The 27,846-nt window shown below is 37.2% G+C and overlaps 1 protein-coding gene across 3 annotated transcripts in view; it reads right to left on the bottom strand.

The window, feature by feature from the left end:
- cyth1a (cytohesin 1a) overlaps positions 1–24,809 on the bottom strand; it is a 63,823-nt gene extending 39,014 nt beyond the window's left edge. Inside the window, exon 1 of one of the 3 annotated variants that reach the window (XM_051886049.1) lies at positions 24,695–24,809. In XM_051886049.1, the coding sequence (XP_051742009.1) occupies positions 24,695–24,713 (19 nt within the window). In that variant the 5' untranslated portion in view covers positions 24,714–24,809. Of the gene's footprint in view, positions 1–15,372; positions 15,656–24,694 lie in introns of those variants that run through there. The other 2 variants (XM_051886047.1, XM_051886046.1) reach the window with 2 other exon arrangements.
- Between the last annotated feature and the right edge of the window lie 3,037 nt (positions 24,810–27,846).

Below are 27,846 nucleotides of genomic sequence, written 5' to 3'. Positions count from 1 at the left end.
GCAGTTATCATTTTCACATCCTGCACCACGTTGTTTAAATAGCAAATGCATTTGCGGCCATTTGTTCGGCCATGGGCGTGCTGGTCTGAAAACGAGGAGTGTTCAGGTGCATTGTTGGCGCATTGCTATTTTGAGGCAGCTGAAATAGACTGTGCCATTGAGACTGCGCAATATTTTTTTTTTGGTTATTTATATAGTAATATACGCCTATATGCGGGTGCACAACGCGCGTACACTCTGCTTATTACACACACAGAGACTTACACGCAGCACACAAACATGCCAAATATTAAAAATAAACGGATTACAATGTAAAATATTATTATTGTGTGCATAAAGATAAAATGCTTTGGTGGAATCCGGCTTTTCCTGTAGATGGTCTGCTCGTGCGCTAGAGCAGATCCATTTCCTCGCTAGAAAAGCGTTCAGTTTTTCCGCTTGCAAATTCCGCCATGTAAATGGCGAATCCACCATGGCGCAAGCGCAACTGGCTTTTAAAGGGAATGAGAAATGAGACTCTGACTGGTTTATTTCACGTTACACCCAAAACACACCCATTACTGATTAAGAGAATAGGGACAACTCTTTTAGACCGTGCGGCGGGCGCGCTGACCATTTTTCCCGTCGTTAAACTAGTAAAAGTGGATTCGGACAGGCCCTAAGTGCACTTGTGCCATGCGCTTTTGACAATGCGCTTAGATCGTTAAAATAGGGCCCAACGCGTCTAGAGACTGAACACATAATATGCATGTGTATGACGTCACCGTTTTGTAGTTTACACAAAGATGATAACACTATCGTTTTCAGGCTCCTGAAATGCTGTTGTCGTCTAAATGAACAGTCAAAACGAATAAAAAGTTTTCCGTTTTTAGTTGAAAACGGTGTTGTGTAAACACTCCCTCAGATATGTTAACTTTAAATGTAATATCAAATAACACAGTACAGTTAATTATAATCAAAATCAGTAAATTACAATCAAGTTCTTTAAATGCGCTTTAGTTAGTCACCACATCAAAATACACTTCTTCAAAGCACCTCAAATTTTTTTTAAAAACAATCCTGAATGTGTACTCTTTAAGTACAATTAAGTGAAATTTTCTTTCATTAACATTATATTTTCTGCAATTACAGTTTTTAAAAAATATGTTACATCCTCATGGACTTTCAGTTTGTTTGTTGTCATCTGTCACGTGTTCCTTTGTTCTAGTTTCCCGCCACAATCAGTAACCATGGACACTAATCACATTCATCACAGCTGTTTGTCATTTGAGTTTATTCATCAGTGTATTTAAGTTCCTGTTTGTGTTCAGTATGTTGTTGGGTATCGTTCGTGTCTACATTGGTGTATGTTCCTGTCTGATTCTGTATTCTCCTGTTGGATTATCAAGTAAAGACTTATTTAACTCTTATCTCCTCATTGTGTGCTTGATATACCGGTGGAACTGTAACAATATACTTTTTGAATATGAAGTACAGTGCACATTTATGTACACTTCTATTTCACAAGAGCTAGAGAGCATTCTTGCCTAGTTTAACAGATTTCACCACTGTGTCCTAGTCTAACAATGTGTCCTCTGTTGAGCTGCATATGAAGAATGCCTCGCGAGTACGCCAGCTGACCTACATACGTCAATTATATTGAGACAAGAAATCCTTGTTTTTGGACGGCAGGTCAGTCTTACAATCAGGGAACTTTCAGACTATGATACAGTAAAGAATTATGCAATCCATGCGACATGCAGATTTGATGCCTGGATGTGTGGGCTGGAAATCTGATGTTTATGTAAATATTATGTAAATGTCAAAGTGACATGATTTGTTGCAAAGTGCCCTTTCTGTAAAATGCATGTACTGTACAGTATCACTTACTGTGTAAAATTCCAGAGCTACTTACATTTTCTGAAGAAAATGTGAGCTGTGCTTCATATTGGCAAATCCTGCCACAACAATACTAGGTGGTTTGTAGGGTGTTCTGTGTAAGTGCTCCATCCGATAAATCCTCATTCAAAGGGGCTTTTGCACTGGGTAGTTACAGGAACTACGAGAACTAAATGTTCCCCTTGTGCCATTTTCCTGGCTGCATTCACACCGCCAGTATAGGAACTCTGAAGTGACGTGAGCTGGCCAACAGTGATGCCATTGACTGTTTTTGTTGTGTGATAGAACTGTTGATTTATGTGATTGAAAGAGCAAAAAGGAGGGCCAAGAGACGATATCTGATTGTTTACAACCAGTGTTGGGGAAAGTTACTTTTAAAAATAATGTATTATTTTTTTGTGTTACTCTGTAAAAAAAAAAGTAACTGATTGTGTTACTTAGTTACTTTTTATGGAAAGTAAGGTGTTACTTTACTTTTGCGTTAATTTTTCTCATCTGGGTTGGGCTTGCTTGTTTCTTTTTTCATAACAAAACAGTTATTCTATTTTTGGTAAAATGTAAAGGCCCTTTCACACCAAAAGTGAAATGAATAAGCCTCAGGCTGAAGGAAATATAAATTCATTCTTGTACAGTAGAAGACAAAACTTTCAGCTGTAGAAGAAGGTTCAACACTCTTACTTCAGAAATAAAAACAAATGAAACACAAATGTGCAAAGACATTGGTTAATAAAGTGAGCTTAAATACATGAAGTATATTTATAATTTAACATTTTTATTTATTGCAGGTTAGCATAATATTCTGAGGATGCATTTCACTGTTTTTATTCATTTTGAGGAATACTGAATCTGTTTTTTTATAAGTGAGATGAGTAAATTCCTGCTCACATTTATAAAAACCATCATGTTCACACAGCGCACACAACACCTGCTCTTGCTCACAATTTCTCTCAACATGGGGACAGGAGAATACATGGAAAAACAAAGTAACTTACATTACCTATTTGAAAAAGTAACTGAATGTATTACTTTACTAGTTACTTGGAAAAAGTGATCTGATTACTTAACTCTCGTTACTTAAAATGCATTACCTCAAACGCTGCCGTTGACATTAGCTTTTTGTTGTTTATGTGTCGCTAACATTTGCTTTCTGTGTGTTAGTCCGTGGAGTAAGTATATGTAAACTGTGTGTTTACATGGCTTTTTTAAAATGCCAGGTGCTGGTGCTTCATATGGCGTGTGTTCGGCCAATCAACGTACACTTACGTCACTGGTAGTTCCTATACGTCATTGGTAGTTCCTATGTTTGGTAAGACCCTACTCTGAAGTAGGTGCTAATTTAGTCCCCCAAAAGGCATTCCTATAACTAAAATCATTCCTAGTTCCTGCGGAGCGAACACGTCAAAAAGCGAGTACTTACGCCAATAGTTAAAGGAACTATGAAAACGTTCCTGTTCTTGTTCAGGAAGCTGTTTCACTTGTTTATACGTCACAATACAGGAAAAAAAGACACGCACAACTTCCGTTTCATGCCAACTTTAAACTCCTCAACAAGCCACACGATTTGAGATATCAGTCAAACTTTGCAGGATGAGTTATATACATCAAATTAATACTTGAGGTTGTTAAAATCCTGCCTTAGCACACACCACTAAGAACAAAATAGGTCTGCATGTTATAAAGGCTGCAGGATTCCTCTTCTCGACCAAATGCATGCTCTCAACCTGCCTTGTGAATGTGATTGTTACCTTGTTATCATAGCGGCACTAGTACAAGCATAGCTATTTGTGGAATGTTGTTTTTCCTTGTATTGTTTCTCAAGGCAGTGCCGGGAACACTGGAATGTGGCTGTGGGAACGAGGACCAGCTATGTCATGAACGCCCTCACACAGACCAAATCTAGCATCTATCAACCACAAGTGCCATGCAGCTCAACATTAAAAACCACACAGATAAACAGACGAGGGTTAGCCTGATGTGTCAGGAATGGCTTGTGAAAGGGTTTGTGCCACAACAAATAGATTTGTTTTGTGCTGTACTACTATAATGTAATGTCGTTCACAACATTCACTTCTCTTATGATATTAGATTTTATATTACTATATCATAAGAGAGTAAGGGTAAGTTTACATGACAGAACAGAAAAGTTTCATGTAACATTATCAAAACGATCCCCGTTCACACGGATCCACAAATCCACTCAATAACATTCCAGAATGGAGCCACGTGATTGGAGTGGAGTGGTTTAAAAGTCCAAAAAGCAGAAGAGGTAAGTCATTTAATAGGTGAATCAAGAAAGATTATGAATATAAACATTTTTTATTTGGAATAACATGCACTGATGAATCTTGCACACTGAAAACATGATATTAAAGGTTTAGTTCACCCAAAAATGAAAATAATGTCATTAATTACTCACCCTCATGTTGTTCTACACCCATAAGACCTTCGTTCATCTTTGGAACACAAATTAAGATATTTTTGATAAAATCTGATGGCTCAGTGAGGCCTGCATCGCCAGCAAGTTAAAGGGTTAGTTCACCCAAAAATGAAAATAATGTTATTTATTACTCACACTCATGCCGTTCCACACCCGTAAGACCTTCGTTAATCTTTGGAACACAAATTAAGATATTTTTGTTGACATCCGATGGCTCAGTGAGGCCTGCATAGCCAGCAATGACATTTCCTCTCTCAAGATCCATTAATGTACTAAAAACATATTTAAATCAGTTCATGTGAGTACAGTGGTTCAATATTAATATCATAAAGCGATGAGAATATTTTTGGTGTGCCAAAAAAAACAAAATAATGACTTATATAGTGATGGCCAATTTCAAAACACTGTGTCAGGAAGCTTCGGAGCATTATGAATCAGCGTGTCGAATCAGCGGTTCGGAGCGCCAAAGTCACGTGATTTCAGCAGTTTGGTGGTTTGACATGCGATCCGAATTATGATTCGACACGCTGATTCATAATGCTCAGAATCTTCCTGAAGCAGTGTTTTGAAATCGGCCATCACTAAATAAGTTGTTATTTTGTTTTTTTGGCGCACCAAAAATATTCTCGTCGCTTTATAATATTAATATTGAACCACTGTACTCACATGAACTGATTTAAATATATTTTTAGTATATTAATGGATCTTGAGAGAGGGAATGTCATTGCTGGCTATGCAGGCCTCACTGAGCCATCGGATTTCATCAAAAATATCTTAATTTGTGTTCCAAAGATGAACAAAGGTCTTACGGGTGTGGAACGGCATGAGGGTGAGTTATAAATGACATTATTTTCATTTTTGGGTGAACTAACCCTTTAATTTACACTTACAGTGCCCAGAAAGCTACTATAGACTATTTAAAACAGTTCATGTGACTACAGTGGTTCAACCTTAATATTATAAAGTGACGAGAATACTTTTTGTGCGCCAAAAAAACAAAATAAATAATGGCTTTTCAACAATATCTAGTGATGGGCGATTTCAAAACACTGCTTCATGAAGCTGAAAGTGCAAATTAACTTGCTGGCAATACAGGCCTCACTGAGCCATCGGAATTCATCAAAAATATCTTAATTTGTGTTCTGAAGATGAACGAAGGTCTTACAGGTGTTGAATGACATGAGGGTGAGTAATTAATGACATTATTTTCATTTTTAGGTAATCTAACCCTTTAAGGCAAGACACCACAGCTAATCTAACAGATATCACATGCTTCCCCAGTTGATTAATCACAGTACACTAAGATACTTGTTGTGTATTGCAAGTTTTCTGAAATGATATTTTTAAAAGTGCAAGTGAGGCATTAAATACACACTAGTTTGCATAAATGTCCAGAACAGAAATCTGAACACTGGTTAAAACCAGGTTCTAAATGGTTTTATTTTGTTGACATATTAAAAAGATAAAGGATTTTACAGAGGGGATTTTCATAAATCAGAAAATACTGTCAACAGCCAAAAATAAAATAAATGTTCATGTTTTTAGGATAAAATGTTATATAAATCAGTGTGAATGATATATGAACAAACTCCTCTGTAAAAAACCTTCAGGAATAAAATTGTAAAGTTTGGTTCATGTTGCTGGAGGAGATTTCTGACTGAGAGAGAAAAAAACTCATTTTGAGAAAAAGCATTTAAAGATATGTATTATAACTGAACTTTACAGATTAAGATAAAGTGTTATAAGATAAACACTTAAGTGTGTATTTTGGATGTTTTCTTTCCAATGGTCTGAGAAAAAAAAAAAAAAAAGATTAAAATTGACCAATGCATGAAAAACAATGTTTTGCCAGTAGTGTCTTGCCCTAAGAAAGTAAATAGTGCTGATTTTGATTTCATGCTGACTTTTTTTCAGTACTTCATTGAACTCCATTGAACATAAAAGCTTGCAAAGGCACTATGATCACAGTTTAAAATTTACTTGAAGAGAAATGCATTGAGTGACCCCTGCTGGCTCCTACTGAGAAACTACTGCACATGATCACAGATGCCATTCCAATCCTGCCTTAAAGGGACTTTTACAAGGAATTTATCATTAAATGATGAAAACTGTGGGAGAATCACAGGTAAAAAAAACACAAAAGCACCATAAACGTAGTCCATATGACTTGTGCGCTATATTCCAAATCTTCTGAAAGCATATGATAGCTTTGTGTGAGGAAGAATAAAATTAAAGCCATTATTCATGGATAATATTTTTCTAAATGTGTTATTATATCCTTATCGGAGCTTGACAGAAGTGGTCATAATGAACTTGTGTTTAATGGGAAAAGAGCTACAAGATAACCTTGGAGAAAAAAAAAACTCCTTTAAAAACTCCTTTTTGCGTACCAACACTCTTAAAAATAAAGGCTCTTTATTGGCATCGATGGTTCCATGAAGAACCTTTAATATCCATGGAACCTTTCCATTGCACAGAAGGTTCTTCATAGTGGAAAAGGGTTCTTTAGATTATTAAAATGTTCTTCACACTAAGAAAGAAATGTTTATTTTAAAAACTAAAAAATTGAACTCACTGAAAGAAAAGGAAAAAATGACAAATATCTCCTGCTTTATAGTAATTCATTTTATAATGTGCATTTGTAGGACATAATTGAATTATCTGAGCCAATAATCCAAAGGAAGAAACTTTAAATAAGCAGACTCAAGACAAAACCAACTAACCAAATTACAGGAGAACAGTTGTCAAAGACAATAACAGTCATATTTCACAAGCATAAAGTCAATTTCAAATCTCATGTTCAAGGCCTATAGGGAATCAATTGGAAACAGGGTTATTCTGTAGCCATAAGAGCCTGAGTAATCCACTAAGTCCTGGATTTGGCTCTCCAGCTGGTTCTGCTCAGTTTCTGACCTTGCTGGAAAGATTAAAGCAGTGGGCATTTCCTGGCAAATGCCTCAGAGCAGAGAGCCACAATATCCCACTATTAGGACATAGAGCCCCACACAAACACATTTACTGCCAAGAGTTTCCTGCATTTCTGACCTGATCGGATAAAGTTCGATTTAGGACACATTCTTGCACTATTTTTTTATTTTTTTTATTTTTTTAATTGTTGGTCTTTGTTTGTACAAATGGATGTATAATCTTGTGGAAAAACCTTCCCAGAAGAGTGGAAGCTATTATTGCAGCAAAGGGAGTGGTTAATGCTATTTTTCTCCACATACTTTTGAATTTGACTGCTCAGCAAGACGCAAGAGGCTCTGATGTTAATTGTTGTTGAAGGGGTTTGGCTCACTGCTCCAGTTCATTCCAAAGGTGTTCAATGGGGCAGATGGCCAATACGGCTGATCTTCAAGCGCTGTGTATCATTGGACTCTGTAACATGAGGAATCTAAAGCGAACAGGCTAATGACATCAAGCAAAATTACTAGAAGAGTGCCTATGTGTATTAATCATATAGTGAAAAAGAAGTGTGCTTAATTGTATTGAATGTGCACTTGTAGTGTACAAAAGCAATAACCCCCGTGAGGCCGTAGTTTACAGTGAATTTACAACAGCTAATGGCTGTTGTTATACACGATATGGAGCAGAGTTATTCTAAATAAACTGTAAACCACTGCTTCATGGGACTTATTGCTTTTATATAATGGTTAGACCATAAAAATATTTATTTTAATACTGATGTAATGTGTTTACAGGAGTATGTTTGAAGAGTAACTATCAACGGCTTAGAATGCGGCTCAACCAATCAGAATCAAGGACCGAAACTATCTGTTTTATAATTCAAATTAAAAAAAAAAATGTTTCATGACTATGTTTCTTAACACACTTAAGTACACTTTTAAAAAGTGCACCTTGTAATGATGTCAAATTAAAAGTTTTACTTTAAAGTACATTTTAAATCATTTTGTTTAATAATACTTTGTCATTTAAAGAAGTACACTTATTTTGGTGTGTTGACTAACATACTAAAGCACATGATTATAATTTTAACTTTAGTGTGTTATTTGATAGTTAAATTGCAACTTCATTGCCAATGTGTAATTACAAATATATTTAAGTACATGACGTGCAAGTTTCAATAGAAATTATATAAAACTATACCCGAGTTTACCATAAATACTTGTCAATACATTCATAATAAAAGTAATTATGAAATTACATATAAAGATGTACAAACCCGATTCCAAAAAAGTTGGGACACTGTACAAATTGTGAATAAAAAAGGAATGCAATGATGTGGAAGTTTCAAATTTCAATATTTTATTCAGAATACAACATAGATGACATATCAAATGTTTAAACTGAGAAAATGTATCATTTTAAGGGAAAAATAAGTTGATTTTAAATTTCATGGCATCAACACATCTCAAAAAAGTTGGGACAAGGCCATGTTTACCACTGTGTGGCATCCCCTCTTCTTTTTATAACAGTCTGCAAACGTCTGGGGACTGAGGAGACAAGTTGCTCAAGTTTAGGAATAGGAATGTTGTCCCATTCTTGTCTAATACAGGCTTCTAGTTGCTCAACTGTCTTAGGTCTTCTTTGTCGCATCTTCCTCTTTATGATGCGCCAAATGTTTTCTATGGGTGAAAGATCTGGACTGCAGGCTGGCCATTTTGGTACCCGGATCCTTCTTCTACGCAGCCATGATGTTGTAATTGATGCAGTATGTGGTCTGGCATTGTCATGTTGGAAAATGCAAGGTCTTCCCTGAAAGAGACAACGTCTGGATGGGAGCATATGTTGTTCTAGAACTTGGATATACCTTTCAGCATTGATGGTGCCTTTCCAGATGTGTCAGCTGCCCATGTCACAAGCACTCATGCAACCCCATACCATCAGAGATGCAGGCTTCTGAACTGAGCGCTGATAACATCTTGGGTTGTCCTTGTCCTCTTTAGTCCGGATGACATGGCGTCCCAGTTTTCCAAAAATAACTTCAAGTTTTGATTCGTCTGACCACAGAACAGTTTTCCACTTTGCCACAGTCCATTTTAAATGAGCCTTGGCCCAGAGAAAAAGCCTGCGCTTCTGGATCATGTTTAGATATGGTTTCTTTTTTGACCTATAGAGTTTTAGCCGGCAACGGCGAATGGCACGGTGGATTGTGTTCACCGACAATGTTTTCTGGAAGTATTCCTGAGCCCATGTTGTGATTTCCATTACAGTAGCATTCCTGTATGTGATGCAGTGCCGTCTAAGGGCCCGAAGATCACGGGCATCCAGTATGGTTTTCCGGCCTTGACCCTTACGCACAGAGATTGTTCCAGATTCTCTGAATCTTTGGATGATATTATGCACTGTAGATGATGATAACTTCAAACTCTTTGCAATTTTTCTCTGAGAAACTCCTTTCTGATATTGCTCCACTATTTTTCGCAGCAGCATTGGGGGAATTGGTGATCCTCTGCCCATCTTGACTTCCGAGAGACACTGCCACTCTGAGAGGCTCTTTTTATACCCAATCATGTTGCCAATTGACCTAATAAGTTGCAAATTGGTCCTCCAGCTGTTCCTTATATGTACATTTAACTTTTCCGGCCTCTTATTGCTACCTGTCCCAACTTTTTTGGAATGTGTAGCTCTCATGAAGTCCAAAATGAGCTAATATTTGGCATGACATTTCAAAATGTCTCACTTTCAACATTTGATATGTTATCTATATTCTATTGTGAATAAAATATAAGTTTATGAGATTTGTAAATTATTGCATTCCTTTTTTATTCACAATTTGTAGAGTGTCCCAACTTTTTTGGAATTGGGTTTGTACTTAAATCCTACATAAGTAGGTAAATACACTAATTTAATATAGTTTCATATTTCATTTAAGTTAAACTATAATACATTTTAATTTATTTATAAATAACATGCAATAAAGTGTCTGAAAACATTACATTTACAAGTATAACATTACAAGTATATTTTTTTTAAAAATATTGTTTCTGTAGAAAATACTCTTTATTTTGTTATGTTAAAGTCTACTTCTTTTCACAAGGGTATATATATATATATATCAGATTTTATGATATTTTAGAATATATTTTATATTCTCTCCTCCTATTTCAAAGCCAGAGTCAGAGACTCACTTATCCAACCACCAGAGGGAGCCCTCTCCCAAATATTGACATCACTGCATTCCTTCTACAGATAAAGTACTTCCTGTTTGTAAGTTTAAAGGGGTCGTGATATAAAAAATCAAATTTGCCTTGATCTTTTGACATATAAGAGGCCTTTGTACCATTAAAACATCCTGCAAATTTCATAGCTTAAAATGTCCTCCTCATTATAAACAAAGCTCGTTTTGATATTGCAGGATCTGTGACATCACACGGGCAAGTATATTTGCATAAGACTGCCTCCAGAGCAAGACATTACAACATCGACGAATACATCATCACACCAAAGGCCCCGCCCACTGGCGCTCAGTCACTTAATGGGTGACATTTGCATACACCGGATGTGAGCGTCGCGTCAAAAGCAAACAGAACCCATTATAATCACTGACGCTGTCTACACTGGATACATACAGATGTCAGTGTACGCATTTAGTTTCTGATGTACTCCATGCACTTGAGTATGCCGAAAACAGGACAAATGGAAGAGTGAAAGAAAGTTGGCTTTGTTTAAAGTTTAAACAGCTTCAGTTTCTAGTTTAAACAGCTTGTTCGCATCTCTGTAGAGACTTCAGAAGGATCTCAGCATCGGAAACAAGTGGATGGTTTATTTTAATGGCGACTGTATTGAATCTGACAGCAGCTGCATTACGAAACATAAGTAAATGATTTCATAATGCTTTGTCTGTAAATGACGGTTTTATTGGATATTTTTTTCAATAGCGAGTGACTGTTGATACTGTTTCCTATGCAATGACATTAGCCTATCATAACAGCGGCCGTTTACTGACAATCCTTAAAGAAGCCACGCCTTAAAAACTGATCAATTCAGAAAGAGGGTCAGAATGAGGGTTGAAAATAATATTTTTTTTCACATATATATTTTTGCTGATGGGTTAACTCTTCATCTAATCTGATAAAAGAAAAAACAGTCTTTTACAATGTGTGAATTTGCCCTTTTTTGTTTCTGTAAGGTAAATGTAAAGTGTAATGCAATTAGTATGCTAATTTCATCAAGTTCATCAATGAGACAAACTAATCATAACCTCAATTAAAATGAAAATATGAAAATAATGAAACATACATGAAAAATAAAGTTACAAATATGATTTATACAAAGAAACTAAGTATAAACAATATTTTTAAAGCAAAGATGAAATTAGATTAATCAGAGTTTAATAGAAACCCTCCTCTCCCATGCAGACAATGCAGAAAGGGAAGATGAGGTGCGAAGATAGGAAATTAAGATCAACACTGCAGTCAGAAAATTAAAGAGGAAGATACACACATACAGACAGGCATATCAGACATACATTTGAACATTTTTCTACATATGAAATGAACATAATACTTTCCCTATCTGTTACACTTCCATATGCTCATTGCGAAGTATTGCCTGTTCACCTGCCTCACTGAGTGTTTCCCCGTGGTATCATTGTCTTACCTCATGTTATGATCTTCTGCCTGTTTATTGGATTTACGTTTATTATCATTGTCCGTTGGACTGTTTGCCTGTAATTTGACTACTGTATGTTTTACTGACCACGTTTGTGCCTATTGTTTGGATTTGTTCATTAAACTCTTCTGCAAAATGCCAAATGCTCATCTAACCCGACCTCGAGTCTGAGATCATCACAACCATGCTGAGTCTCTAATGTGTTAACTGGCAGTGAGAATGTCCACCTCTTGCATTACCCGCTGTGATTTTCCAGCGGTCAGAGTAATGAACCCTTGTCTTGATCTGTTCCCCATCGCCGCCTCCAGCTGAAGCCAAACAAAAAGTCAAGACGTAGGGAACAATTTCCATGTCACACAGTGGACGGCAGCTATAATTTCAAAGCACCTGCTCTGAACTGACTTACACAGGGATTTAAAGGTGCAGTAAGCAATTTCTGAGAAACGCTGTTGATATTTGAAATCACCAAAACAAACATGTCCCTACCCAAAAGGATCACATCCCTATCTTGATAGCTCCGCCCTCAAATTTACAAACATGCTATTCACAAACACAGGCACCTCCCCTCTCATGAGTGTATACACCCCTTACTTCTGATTGGCTACAAGTGTGTTTTGGTGCTCAGTCAATCCATTTTCAACAGCATTTCTCAGAATTCACTTACTGCACCTTTAATTCAGTCTCATAATTATCATCAAGAGCAATTAAAGCAACATTATTGTGGGATTTTTTTCACATTTCCATTAAAATCAAGCTAATTAGCTGGAGATTGTCATGTTTTTTGGGGAGAAACATTCCCAGAGTACTACTGGACTGGATGAGAGGTGAAATTATGGCCTTGCCAATTGCCATGCTATTAAAAGTTAAAGATAAAACCTTTAAATTGATTAGTATGTTTGGTTTGGCCATGATACGGAAGGAGCACTTTATTTCAAACCGTTACCTAGACAATTTAGCTATGACTAAGTGTACGAAATTGTGATTTAGCCATTAGATGAGTCATGCGACGGCATTCATGCATTAGTTCAAACTCATGCAGTCTTTTTGTTTAAGCTGGGAGGGGGGTGAAGCTGAGGGAGGCGCAGAGTTCAGCAACATGAACTCAAATGAACTCTAACACCATCGTATGACGGCATTTCTGAACAAAGCTCCATTGCCCAACACAACAGGAACAATTTTCCTGTGGTCCTCTGTACATTTACATCATACCAGCTCAATCTACAAACCGGAATATTCAGGTTCAGAAATTCCTGTCCCTCTGCCCGAACATGCTGACTCAACATGGTGGCAAAATCCTAGAACACTTCCTCAATCTGGCAGTCTATAGTGGATGTGCTAACTGAAAGTGATCCCTAGATGACCAAATACATCTTACATGCAATACATTTGCACGTTTTAAGGAACAGTTTCTTTATATACCACTGTGAGTCCCTATGTGAAAAATGGCCACATTTCTTGTAAAGTACAGCGCAATCCTGAAGTTACCCACCCGAGAAAGAGACATGGGAACTGTGAGGCTAGCTAGGTAATTTTAGCAAATCTTAGTTAGCTACCTGCTTAATGTTGTAACAGAAAGCCAGTATTGGTTATTGGTATTGCTGATAAGAAAATAAATTAATGAGAAACAAAAATCTTATGTGGTCTGATTCGATTACATTATGTGTAGAATAACTAGTTCAATCTTCAAGTCTTCATATTAAGTACACACTTGCGTATTTGAAGAAAATGAATGGGAAGTGAACTGTCTAGCAGTTTAAAAAAAGAGGTTAAATCACATGACTTGTGGGTTCTACAGGAGAATAAAGCATTGCTTAATAATTTTCAAGCTTGTGGTGAGTCTGTCTTGTTTACTAGCATTAGCATTGGTCAAGACCAGAACCTCCAAAAGACCCAGACCAATACAAGACCCCTCAAAGCCTGGATTCATGAAATTTTGAATAATGTACTGATTGCTTTCCCATTCACTTGTTAAAAAGTACACTTAAGCATAATTTTGAAAGAAAAATAATAATATACTTAAGTGCAAACTGAACATAATTTTTTTAGACATTTAATCGCATGTTTATGTAATTAAATGAAAATGTATAATAGTTCAAATTTATATTAAATGCAGTTAGCTAAACTTTAAAGTGCTACTTAAGTAGGAATTTCCATAATTACTTCTATTGTCTTTGAAATATGGTTAAAGTTACTGCTTAGTGCACTGACAAGCATTTATGGTAAACTACTTAAATGTCAATTCTATTGAAACTTGTGTCATGTATTTAAATATATTTGTATTTACAGATATATTTAGCACATTTAAAATATATTTACTTTAAATGTAATAATGAAAAACACACTACAGTTAAAATAAAAATCCTGTACTTTAGATGTGCTTTAGTATGTTAGTTAACACATTAAATTAAGCTCTTTAAAGCATGACAAAATATTATTCAACCAATAGTTTATCATGTACTTTAATCTGACATTATTACAAAGTGCACTTTTTAAAAGTTCATGAAGTGTGTTTAGAAACAGTCATGGAAGTGTCTCTTTAAGTACACTTAAGTAACTTTTTATTTCATTAGTATTATATCATCTGCATGTACAATTTTTTAAAAATATACTTTTAAGATTTGAAGTACACTACAAGTGCACATTCAATACAATTAAGCACACTTCTTTGAATGTGGACTGCTTATTTCGAGCTTTAAAAAAGAAAGCAAAAGCACCATAAAAAAAATCACAAAGGCATCATAACAGCAGTCCATTTATGACTTCCAAGACTTCTAAAGTCAGTCGATAGTTTTCTCTGAGGAATTAAAGCAGTTATTCTTCAAAATATCTCCATTTGTGTTCATTTTTTTTTTTTAAGTGAATTATTCCTGTAAATTGTAAGATCCAGACTAGGAAACCAAGTAAGGAGACCTAAACCAACACCACTTTCATGAGGTCTTGAGAGGTTTTAAGACCAACTCTGGTGAAGATGCTTATATAATCTCCTGGGTTTGTGGGATTACATCTGCCTATATAGTCCTTAATGGCATTAACTGATCTCTTTCCTCAGCTCCTGCCTGAGACTAAAGATCCTTTAGGCTGACCATACAAGCTACAGGTTCATTAGTCAGAAACAAACTCCCACCTTCAGTTTGCTTTTCCATCACATGTTGATTATAGTGCATGAACTACTATTGCTCTCCACAGTAAGACCGTTCTTACCCTCTCAAAGTGATATAAACTAGTGAACTGATTGAACATGCAAAACCGAATGCTGCTTATTGGCTCAAGTTAAAAGATCCTAACTCCAAGTCTGTATGATATTTTGATCTCGTGTCCCTCTTTTAGTGTATTTTTTATCACCGGCCAGTCAAAAAATGGTAAGTCTAGTTGCTTTAAGTAAGAGCACAATGATGAACAGCAGTAATTATGGTTAACCACAGAATCAATAGAAAACATATTAGTTATGATTACAACACCATGAAAGATCAGCCAGCTCTTACCTGGAGGACTCCTTGGTATTGTTGGACACAAGAAAGCTTGAAAACTGGACACACACAATTCACTAACACTCCCCATGACCACAGATTGAATGTTTTTCTGGTCTTTCTTTGCTGCTTTTCTCTCTTCAGTGCCAGGTCAAGCAACGCACGCCAAAACCAGCCTGCCTGTCATGTCTCAGTATCTCACAGCTTTGCTCTGTGATCCATGGGACTCGTTCTCATGCTTTCCTCTCTGTGACACTTAATTTTTGTGTTTCCTCTTTCTCAACTTGCCACAAGAACTGCAACGCTTCTCTTTCCCTCTTGCTGCTAATGTCTCGCTCCACTTCTCTACTCTCCTAATCTGCCTTTATCACACACACACACACACTGAAGTCTGCACACATCTAATACACAAAACCATGTCTGTTATTCTAAAAGACATACTTTCTTCAAATCAACATGAATAAGGCCCGTCCCACAGTATGAATATCCTAGAAATACATCATTTGATGAAAGTAAATATAATGTTGATTTTCATTTAACGGAATTTATATATTTTTAATACAATTTATGTTTAATTATTTCAATTTTATTTTAATCAAATAAAACCTACCTACAATATAAAAGTTGTGAAAATAAGACATTTTAACTATTCTTCCCCTTTCATTTTATAGCTATGTGAACAAACACTGAAATGTGAACTCTGTAACAGCTGATCACTGATAGACACTATTGTCCTTTAATGTCATTCTCTTTAATGACTGCCATCAACTGTGCCTGTCATTACTGCGAATCACCCAGCAGTCGCATAACTAACACATTACATGCCTTGGCCATTACCATTCAGCATGCTGATTGCCTTTCTGTCAATCACAGTCAACAAGAGAGTGAAAATCACGAGTACAGAGAGAAAAAGAGAGATGCTGAAGGACAAAAGTCTCATGCGTGAGCTGCAAAGTCAGGGAATTGAAATGCTGCAGCTGCACGTCAAACGCGTCACAGGACAGCAAACTGTCTGTCAACTCAGCAGCTCTGCTCACATCTGACCGTTCACCTCCCTCTGAGCTGACATTTATTCTGCTGCTCTAAACACTCGAAAATCTGCCTAACGCTCATATGTGGCACCTTCTGAAAGACTAAAGCAGCTTTTCAGAGGTCAAACAACATCTTCATACATGGCCAATGACAACAATCTTTGTTATTATTTTTAATATTTGGTAACACTTTATTTTAATGTGACGTAGTTACACGTTACTACATGTACTTACTATAGTAATAACAGTAAATTATGCATAATTACAAGTAACCCTAAACCAAACCATAGCCCTAACCTGCAACTCTATAGTAAAGAGATAGTTCACCCAAAAATGAAAATTCTGTCATCATTTACTCCCCCCAAGTTGTTCCAAACCTGTATAAATTTCTTTGTTCTGCACACAAAGGAAGATATTTGGAAGAATGTTTGTAACCAAGCAGATCTCACCCCTCATAGGGTACCATATATATAATTTTTCTTTTTTACTTACTTTTACTTACTTTTTCTTATCTTTGTGTTCAGCAGAACAAAGAAATTTATACAGGTTTGGAACAACTTGGGGGGAGTAAATGATGACAAAATTTTCATTTTTGGGTGAACTATTACTTAAGGTCATGTAGTTAAAGGTGCAACATGTAATATTTTCTGTCCGCTAGAGGTCGCTAGAGGCCTATTCAAAACAAAGGCGTAGCTTGATGACGCCAAGTTTGAGCGTGGAATCTTGGAACATGTGATCTTCACCTCACAGCTGGTGGAAAAGAATTGGGATAGGACTCAGGAAGAAATCATGTTCATGGATGCGATTATTAACGTTACTGTAGTATGAAGCAGAGCAGGACCGAGTGTTGTGGGAGCTGAATGAGGCCGCTGGAGCGATTGCACAACACACGCCTCACGAGCAGCGGAACTTCTATTATGCCGCAGTCACCGTCGCCGGCGCCGCTTCCGCTTTTCCGGTCGTGACTATGAGGTAACACAGCTCTGTTTATCATATTAGATACATTTGAGAGTGTTGAAAATGATGTTATAACGTTACTCTGTGCGTTCGCTTGATGGCTGCTGCGAGACACTTGTTTGAGACACACTGCAGTAAGATCGATTTTAGAATATCTTATTAAATACTGGATGGCTTGTGTTGATAAATGGCATGCAATTCATTTTAAAACGTATTGTATGATGGAGAAAATTCTAAAAATAAAGCTGCATCTGATTATTCTATGTTAGCTACTTGACAAAATAGTGTTTTTCTCTGAGGCATGGTAAAGCATGGTACTCGCAAAAAAATCAAGAAAATTAAATTTAAACAATAAGACTAAACGTGTTGAGCTATATAACAACAATTAATTTTCTGTCTATAAATATATGAAAACAGTTGTTGCCTTGTCTATTAAAACGTAATTATTAAAGAGTCTTTGGTGTTTCCATGGTTTCTACAAAATAGAACAGGGAACCTAGGGTAACGCGCGTATGACGCAATTGACAGGCGACTCCTCACACGTCCCGGAGCCTTGGTTAAAATTGCAATTTTCTCACGATTTACAAATAGTTGCAAACATTTGGGATATTGTAAGTACTCAAGTTAACAAAATATATAACACTGGCCTAGTAGTTTTTGGATATTTTACTGCAAAATTCTTACATATTGCACCTTTAATTAATATTACCCAGTACTTATTGAGTAAGTATACAGTGTAATTACGTCACCTTAAAATAAAGTTTAACCATATATTTATATATGTCAATAGTATTTAGCTGTTTTTCCTTATTAGTGGCATACAGTGCAGGTTAATGTCTCACTTCCATCTCTCCTTCACAAATCTGATGGCTCATTGTTATTTTTCTTTCCCGTTTTGGTGGCTCAAAACAAGGAAAATATCCCATATATGTAAAAATCTTAGACAAAAGTTTGATTTTCCATGTTGTAAAGGTATTTATAACATACAACAGATATTTTCTTTACAGTTCAGTTAAATCTATGATGAAATTCCCAATGAAGTTATGAACCAAAGTCATTTTTTTTTTCTTGCATTTGCGAAATCATTTCACAATTTCAGCTCAGCATAACTAGAAAAAACAAACAAACAAACAACCTGTATTTACTCTAGAAACATCCGTGGCTTTTCCATGAATTTTTAAGATTTTATTCAGTCCCACGATTGGCCTACAAATCACAAATACTGTGGGAACTTTGAAGAATGAAATTCTGTACAGCACATGTGTGCATCTGTGCCAATTTACTTTTAGCTTCTTAAAGAAAGAAGGTTGTACTTCTTGCACTAGAATATCAAATGCAATATAATTAGGTATTTAGAGTTAAAGATAATATTCTTCTGAATAACATCTCAACATCATATATAACAACATCTATGCATTAATGCATTTTTCTTATTTTTCCTTTCAGTAATCGAAAAATGCTGATGAAATGCAACAGAAGAGACTTAAATTATGCTACAATGTCGCCCCTCAGAGGCCATCAAGAGTAACGTCAAAAATACTGCTGAGAGTCATTCACTTGTTTGAATGTTTTCTTTTCTTCAATTTTTTTTTTATTTTTATTTGATAATCGCCTCAGCTCATCTTCACCCTGAAGCTTTTCCTTAGAGGTCCAATGCTGGGTATCAGGAACAAGACTGAAGACCCCTGATTTATATAATATTTTAGTGAAAACACTAAACCCAACCCTAGAGATTATATGTCCAAACTCCTTTTCACAAGCTGAACAGAGACAGGGTACACTGAAGCTATGAGGAAAACGTCTTTTTATATGATGATCCATGCATAATAACAATAAAATAAAATTAAATAAATGTATAATAAATAAAAATTATGGAGAAATATAATGTGTGAAATGAACAGTAGAGGAAGTTTGTTTTGAAAAGTCATACAAGTCATTTAAAGCTGCTCTCTCATCTTCCTCTGTCAAACTAACAGTGTTTTTGGTGACATTCATGAAGCCATTCAATGATTTTTACCACAAATACTATCCTTACAGTCTTTTATCTCACAGGTTTCTCATTAGCTACTGTACAGTGCTGTGAAAAACAGAAAAAAACACCTACAAAAAGGTATTTCTTGTTTTCCATTGCTTTGGTATTTTTGATGAATAAAAGATTTGGGTTGTCAATTTTTTTTTTTTTTTTGTAAATTATCACCTTCGCTTGTCAAAACTATTGATATAAAGCTCCAGTGTTGAGAATGTCCACAAGTATCATGGGGTGTACTTATTATTTCACGGCACTATACGTAAATCAAAAAGTGTTTTTAAATGATTAATGAATGTTAAATCAAATTGACCAGCAGTAATTTACAAAAATGCAGTGGTTGTTGTTGCTAATTAATAATTTAGGTTGAATTTATTAAAATAAATATTAATAAAGTATGAAATAAATTAGAGCATTCTGGTAAATGATGTGTGTCCATAAAATGAAAGTTGATCTCTATTTTCTGGCATTTCAAGCATTAATTATTAATATAATCTAATGGTGCTGTATAATCTAATAGCCAATATGTTGTTTGATAACATGTTTGAGTTACTGAAAAATGGAATTAAAATACTTAAAGCAATCTCAGTTTTCTACTTTCTTAAATTTACATTGAAGTCATAATTCTGCATCCTGTTTTCTACCTCAGTGCAAATTCAGGAATTGTATTGGAATTTAAAAGGCTTTCTGAATTTATGGCACATTAAACACTGGTAGGAAAAGTATCAGCTCGAGTGTTTCTGTCAAAGGCAGAGATGTGATATGCAGCGCTAAAGCACCTCCTACGCCTCCTGTCCTCCTCACTGCAGATCTGTGAACACAGAGAGCCGCAGAAAACTGCACACAAGCTCACATTCTGACATGCCTTAGGAAAATTACACTTATGCATCATGTGTTTACAGCAACGTGACGGTAAGTAAATAAAAACTGAATATTAATTGTTCATATAATAGATGATAATGTTCATTTGTTTTATGGAAATGTTTCTTTTAGTTGGTATTTCACACATCTGAAGATTCTGACAGGATTAAACTATAAATAAAGGCTGTTAAATGTGTTTGTGAGTTTATCAGGTGTCATGTTGAACTGTTTGTGTGGGAGGAAGAGAGCTCTCGGGTGGTCAGAGCTTCACGCTTTCGGCCCACAACAGTTCAGAAGCAGCTCATAAACTCTCACTGATGCTGGTTTAGATGTTTCATCTGGATCTGAAGCTGAAACATCTTCCTGCAGGCTGAATTTCCTGGTCTTAGAGCCTGTGCGTTCAAGAGAGGAGCTGATCCAGAGTTAGTGTGATCTGAGATTGTGAGCTCTAGTATTGAGTTTCAACACTGACCTGACAGCATACAGAACTGCTGAACGTCAGTGAGTAAACAGTTGTGCAATGAGACACCAGATCAGACAAAAACACTCAGTGACGTGATTCAGATTTTTACTCACTTTTCACCAAAAACCTTACGTTGATTCATTTCAACAAATACTTGCATTCATTTTGTGGTTCACATCAGGTTTTGGTGGTCTGAGTATTTATGAAATGACACAAATTCTGGATAACTGTGTGCCAAAAAAAACTGAATAAATGCAAATAAACATTAATAGGAAAAAAAAAAAAAAACTCAGTCTTCACATGCAGGTCACAAAAATGCCTCAAATTCAAAACTCAACACGCAACATTTGGCATGAAGTGCACTATTTAGCTCTAGCGACTTCAGCTTATATAAAACCTGATACTTTTGAAGGTACTGAACAAAACTGTTTATTAACAAAGTAAGTCTCTCAGTCAATTTTCATTAACAGACTCATAACTTAATTCTTACATTTTCTGAAGAGGAGTGAACATGCAGGCAAAAGTTGTTGTCGCAGTATGTGTGTGGGTGTCAGGATGTTGATATGTGGTTGCCAATTACTCTGGGAAGTTGCTTGGGGTTTTCTTACTCGTCTTTTTCAACATAAGTCTATGTGAGTTTTCCTATCATTTCATCAAACTAGAAAGATTCTCTCAGTTCACTACCAGTCAAGCTAACTGCAATTAACCATGTGATTTCCTTTAAGAGGCTACAGCGAATCATGTCCTGTAAAAGGCACTTGCTACACTTTTCTATTCTGGGATGAATTCTGCTCTCAGCAAACTGAACAATGAATAATTGAGAAGAGAAAGTCTTTCCATCTCAATGAACATCATAAAACTGCACACACTATCCTGAAGAAGAGCATTCTGAAGCTGTTCAGTTTCGTCATGATCAAAATATTCCACAATTCTGCAAAGTCAATGTCTTTATCGTTCATTTTTGCGAATGTTTATTCAGAAGTTACAAAACTAAATATAAGCTCAGAAGCTACAAAACTACTGTAATTGATAATAAATTGTATGATTTTATGTTTTCCTCAACAAAGTTTCACTGTGAGTTTACTGTGTTTACTCTATAAGGTTCTGATGGAAATTCAAAAGCTTATCGGAAGTTGAAAGAATGGGAGTGAAGATCTAAACTGATCCAGATACACGTGCTGGGATGATGCAATCTAAGAAGAACAAGACTGAGGATTGAAACTTTACCTTTTTATAAGAGAAACCAAAGCTGTGTTCAAAATCGCCCCCTATTCCCTACATTACTCCACTAATATAGTCCACTTGAAGGAGTGAATGAAAATGAATTTGGGTGAATTCAGACACTGAGTGCTCCAGAAGGTGTGATTGCCGTTTAACAACCATTTGAAACTTAGAAAACTGGAAGCTCCAGTAGTAATGAAAAGATATATCTTGAAATCTGTCATGGAAACTAGCATGTATAAACCTTAATAATCAATTAAAAAGGAATTTTTACCTGAATGATATTACACTGTAGCCACATTGGACTAGCGGATTGGAAAATGGATGGATGAATGACTCAGCTGCGGCGCCTTCTTCTGGTCAGATGTAGGAATTCATTCAGTGCGTGACTCACTGTGCATTATGGGAATTTTCTAGACGTTGAGCATACGTCGGTTGTACACTTGCTATTGTGGTGCATTATGGGACTGAATGAGTGCACTTGATAACGTCCACTATGGTTTTGGACACCACTGCAAATGGCTGTCCCCTCAAATAGTGCCCTATTTAAGGGTATGGGGGAATTAATGAAATAAAAGGCCACTGAAGTGTACTTAAAGAGAGTCACTTACATGACATTGCAATAAAGTGAATATATTTAAAGGCCCAGTTTCACAGACAGGGTTTAAATTAAGCCAGGATTAGGCACTAGTTCAATTAGGACATTTAGGCTCGGTTTCACAGACAGGGCTTAGACTAAGCCAGGATTAGGCCTTAGATCAATAAGGGCATTTAAGTAACTTTTATAAACGTACCCTAGAAAGAAAAAAAAAAACATTACTGGTGTGCATCTTGAGACAAAACAATGGAATTGACATATTTTAAGATATGTCAGTACAAGTTATTTTCAGTTAAAACAACTCAAAAATGCATTTTAATCTAGGACTTGCTTAAGCTTTGGCTGTGAAACCGTGAGTTAAGTAGCTTTTATACTTGCCTTAGAAACAAACATTACTGGTGTGCATCTTGAGACAAAACAATGACACTGGCATATTTTAGGATATGTCAGTGCAAGTTGCTTTCAGTTAAAACAGCTCAAATGCATTTTAGTCGAGGACTAGGCTTAAAACCGGGGATAAATGTACTAAATTGCAACTTCATCATTACAAATGTGTAAATGTAATATATATTTAAATACATGACAGACAAGTTTCAACAGAAATGACATTAAAGTAGGCCTATATTTAATTTATCATAAATGCTTGTCAGTTCATTCGGCAGTATAAGACAAATTAAATTAGATATAAATATGTACTTAAAGGATTAGTTCACTTTCAAATTAAAATTTCCTGATAATTTACTCACCCCCATGTCATCCAAGATGTCCATGTCCTTCTTTCTTCAGTCAAAAAGAAATTAAGGTTTTGATGAAAACATTCCAGGATTATTCTCCTTATAGTGGACTTCAATTGACCCCAAACGGTTGAAAGTCAAAATTACAGTTTCAGTGCAGCTTCAAAGGGCTTTAAATACCAGATGAGGAATAAGGGTCTTATCTAGCGAAATGATCGGTCATTTTCTAAAAAAAATAAATAAAAATGTATATGCTTTATAAACACAAACGATCGCCTCACAAGTGCTTCCGCCAGACCGCCTTCCGTATTCTTCAAAAAGCTTACGCTGTATGTCCTACACCTTCCCTATTCAAATTATGGAACGAATGTGGCACCAGTTCCGTTTTTTCCATAAATTGAATAGGGAAGGTGTAGGACATAATCCTGGAATGTTTTCATCAAAAACCTTAATTTCTTTTCCACTGAAGAAAGAAGGACATGGACATATTGGATGACATGGGGGTGAGTAAATTATTAGGAAATTTTAATTTGAAAGTGAACTAATACTTTAAGTCCTACATAAGTGGGCCAAATAAAGCACTTTTCAGTTCAACTAATTGCATTTAATACGAATTTAATCTCTAACTGATATTTCATTTAATTGTTAATAACAAGCAATTACATGACTGAAAACATTATATTGAGTTTGCACTTCAGTATATTCTTTTGAAATATATATTTTCATAATAAGTCATTTAAAAGCATGCTTCTTTGTCCACAAAGGGATGAATTGTGTTCTCAGGACAAGGGTATATTTCAGGTCAGAAGTAGTTGTCTAGTTGGGACAAGTTCTCATGTGTTTTATATGTTGTTATTAATTAAACACAGTTAAAGCAAAAATAATGGTTTGATAATTTTGTGTTATCTTTTACTTTTTTGCTATTTCATGAATTGTTCAGTTGTTTTACTATTTAAATAACCCCATAATCCAATGAATTAGCCACACAACTGGGTCAACATATTTCATCAGTCAACTGTATTCAATTATCTGGATATGAAAACCAAGATTTTAACGCACACAAACTAAATTTCTTTGATAAACTTCACTTAAGTATAAAACTGAGGCACGTCTTCCTGCTGTTCACATTGAATATTACGCTTCACATTATTATGGTAAGGAAAACGAGCTGATGCAGAGTGATTTCATGCCTGCATGCCTGCTGTAAGTGTAAAGGACCTGTTTGAGGCATGCCCAAAACTTATAACATCCGAATCCTCCCAAGATGTCTGTATATGCCATACATGCAAACAATGCATGTGGAATCAACATCACAGCACTGCAATTCAAGAAACACGCAACATGTAGGCTACAATACTTCCTCCACGTAATTCACAGTCTTGCACATGCAATGCTATTTTTATCACTTCAGGCATGATGAAGCAGATATTCAAGCGCGTGTCCTACCGTAGCTCTCCTCATCCATCTCCAACTGGCTGACACTGACGCAGGAACAGTGAAGGAGTGTCAACAATAATGTGGAGGGATCCTGCTGCTCTCTTCTGTCCAGCCCATGCGGCCTCTCTCTCTCTCTCTCTCTCTCTGTGCCGCAGCTCTGCTGCTGTTCAGCCTCAGACCGACTCCTCCTCAACAGATGAGATGACGTCACTCACAGCATGCGTGCAGGAGCACAGCTATTAGACTATAATACATTCTGAATATCTCTGGTGGTGGTGGAATAAATATTTAGACAACACAGTTAGGTGCAAACGAAAGCTTAAAAAAAAAAAAAAAAAAAAAAGGTGTGTACACACTCACCTAAAGGCAGTTTAAAATGTACAACTGACCTGAAAAGAACATGCAAAAAGAAAAATCTTCAGTTCCCGGACCAGGAACCTTCTTGCTGTGAGGAAACTGTCTGGTACACACTGAGCTGCTGTGAACATAAAGAGCTCTAAAATATTAGGCTTCTTTTAAAACAGCTTTTTAAACTCATCATAGATGAGGACAGACAGGTAAGTATGTTTCAACAGGTTTTATTTAGCAGAGAGAGGAGCAACTGGACTCAGGACCAGTTTGGTGTAGTCGAGAAAGGGCATCCGCCCTGCGGTTCTTATGGCCAGGTTAGTAAGTGACGACAAAGTCGAAACTTGTGAAGAAGAGAGCCCATCTAGCTTGACAGGGATTAATTCATTTTGCCTCTCGCAGATATTCCAGATTTCAATGGTCAGTAATGACCTCAAAGCAATGGTTTGCTCCCTCCAGCCAACGTCTCTACTCCTCGAGGGTGAGCTTGATGGCGAGGAGCTCTCGATTGCCGATGTCGTAATTCTGCTCCACCAGGGACAGCTTTTTGGAGTAGAAGGCACATGGATGAGGTGTTGAGAATCACCCTGCCGCTGTGAGAGTACAGCTCCGACTCCAGTGGTGGAGGCATCCTCTTCCACAACGAAAGGGTGGTCAGGATTGGGATGGACTAGGATCAGAGCAGATACAAAAGCTTCTTTGAGGCTCTGGAAGGCATGGATGGCAGATGGGTTCCAGGACAGAGACTCGGGCCGGTTCTTGAGGAGTGAGGTAAGAGGAGAGCTGAGGAGTTATGAATGAAGCGTTGATGGAAATTGGCAAACCCCAGGAATCACTGTAGATCCTTGATGGTTGGGGCCAGTTGAATGGTCTCCACCTTCCTCTGGTCCATCTGGATGCCTCGTTGGTCAATGACGTAACCCAGGAACTGGACAGAGGTAGCGTGGAACTCGCACTTCTCCAGCTTGAAGTATAGGTGGCGTTCTCTTGGTATTTGGAGGAACTCCCGGAACATCTCATTCATGTACCCCTGGAAGACGGAGGGTGAATTGGACAGGTCATAGGGCATCACCTGATATTCATAGTAACCTGATGGTGTCATGAATGCAGTCTTCCATTCATCTCCCTTACGAATGCGAATGAGATTGTAGGCGCACTGCAGGTCCAGCTTGGAGAAGATGTGAGCCCCACGCAGCTATTCTAATGCTGCTGGGACCAGAGGAAGGGGATAACTGTACTTCACCATCTGGGAGTTGAGGGCACGGTAATAAATACACGGCCGCAAGCTTCCGTCCTTTTTGACAACAAAGAAGATGCTGGAAGCAGCAGGGGATGTGGAATGTCGAATGAATTGTTGTTGGAGTGCCTCCTGGATGTACTTCTCCATGGCCTTCTGTTCCAGAATGGACAGTGGGTAAGCACTGCCTTTGGGCAGAGTAGCCCCAGGTAACAGGTCGATTGCACAGTCCCATGGCCGATGAGGTGGTAATTAGGTAGCCAACCGCTTGCTTAACACATCCTGGTACACCCGGTACTCTGAAGGAATTTCTACCTTGCTCTCAGTTTCAGGACTTTCAATGGTGGTGGAGTTCAGGGCGACCACTGGTGGTGAACTGTCAGAGCTGAACTTAGGGACCTTGATACCGGAGACAGACAGTCGTGGAAGCATGATTTACTCCAATGAAGTATCTCACCAGAGTTTCAGTTGATTTAGTTTCATGCTGTGACATCCATGGGTGTCTCAGGATGACGTTGGCAGTGGATCCTTCCAGCACAGTGAACAAGATTTTCTCCATGTGCAAGCAGCCGATGAGGAGCATCACTGTGGGGGAGAAGTGGCGGATGTGACCACATGCCAGTGGTTTTCCAAGGATGGTATGTACTTTTAGATCTTGGTAACCTCTTGATGTTGAGCCTCTGAAGGAGTTGGTGAGAGATGAAGTTTCCCGTTGAGCCGGAGTTGATGAGGGCTTGCGCTGAAACAGAGATGCAGGGAGTTATAATATGCACAGTTGTTCTGGTGAGAGGAGTGCTCTTAGGAGGAAGTTGAATGGTACTCACCCCCACAATACAGACACAGATGATTCAATATCCTCTTTGATGCTCTGCATGAGTCAGGTCGTAAGAGTCGACATGCATCTGGTGCTGGAAGGGCAACAGATGGTAAGGAGAGCTGAGGATGCAGAGCGGGTTGATGAAGCGAGCAGGCAGAGAGGCGCTGAGAGACTCGGATGGCTTTTTGAATAAAATTCTCTAATCCGATAACATTGTCATAAATTACCATATATTGATGTACCTCAGTGTTCAAACCCTGGCGGAAAGTTGTGAGAAGGGCAGCTTCATTCCAGCCACTCGATGTTGCTAGAGTGTGAAATTGCAGTGCATATAAACTGACTGAATTGGACAGCTGAACAGCACGGATAGGACTGAAGCAGTTTGTCCGAAGACTTCTTTAAAGTGGCTGATGAAAGATGATAGCGAATTCGTTTCGACTTTGTGTGGCCTTCAGATTAGCCCAAGAACAGTGCATAGAGAGCTTCATGGAATGGGTTTCCATGGCTGAGCAGCTGCATCCAAGCCTTACATCACCAAGTGCAATGCAAAGCGTCAGATGCAGTGGTGTAAAGTACGCTGCCACTGGACTCTAGAGCAGTGGAGATGTGTTCTCTGGAGTGATGAATCACGCTTCTCTGTCTGGCAATCCAATGGACGAGTCTTGGTTTGGTGGTTGCCAGGAGAACGGTACTTGCCTGACTGCATTGTGCCAAGTGTAAAGTTTGGTGGAGGGGGGATTATGGTGTGGGGTTGTTTTC

Source organism: Ctenopharyngodon idella, chromosome 3 (genome assembly GCF_019924925.1).
Source record: "Ctenopharyngodon idella isolate HZGC_01 chromosome 3, HZGC01, whole genome shotgun sequence".
Lineage (NCBI taxonomy): Eukaryota > Metazoa > Chordata > Actinopteri > Cypriniformes > Xenocyprididae > Ctenopharyngodon > Ctenopharyngodon idella.
This window is presented reverse-complemented; position numbering and strand designations above follow the sequence as displayed.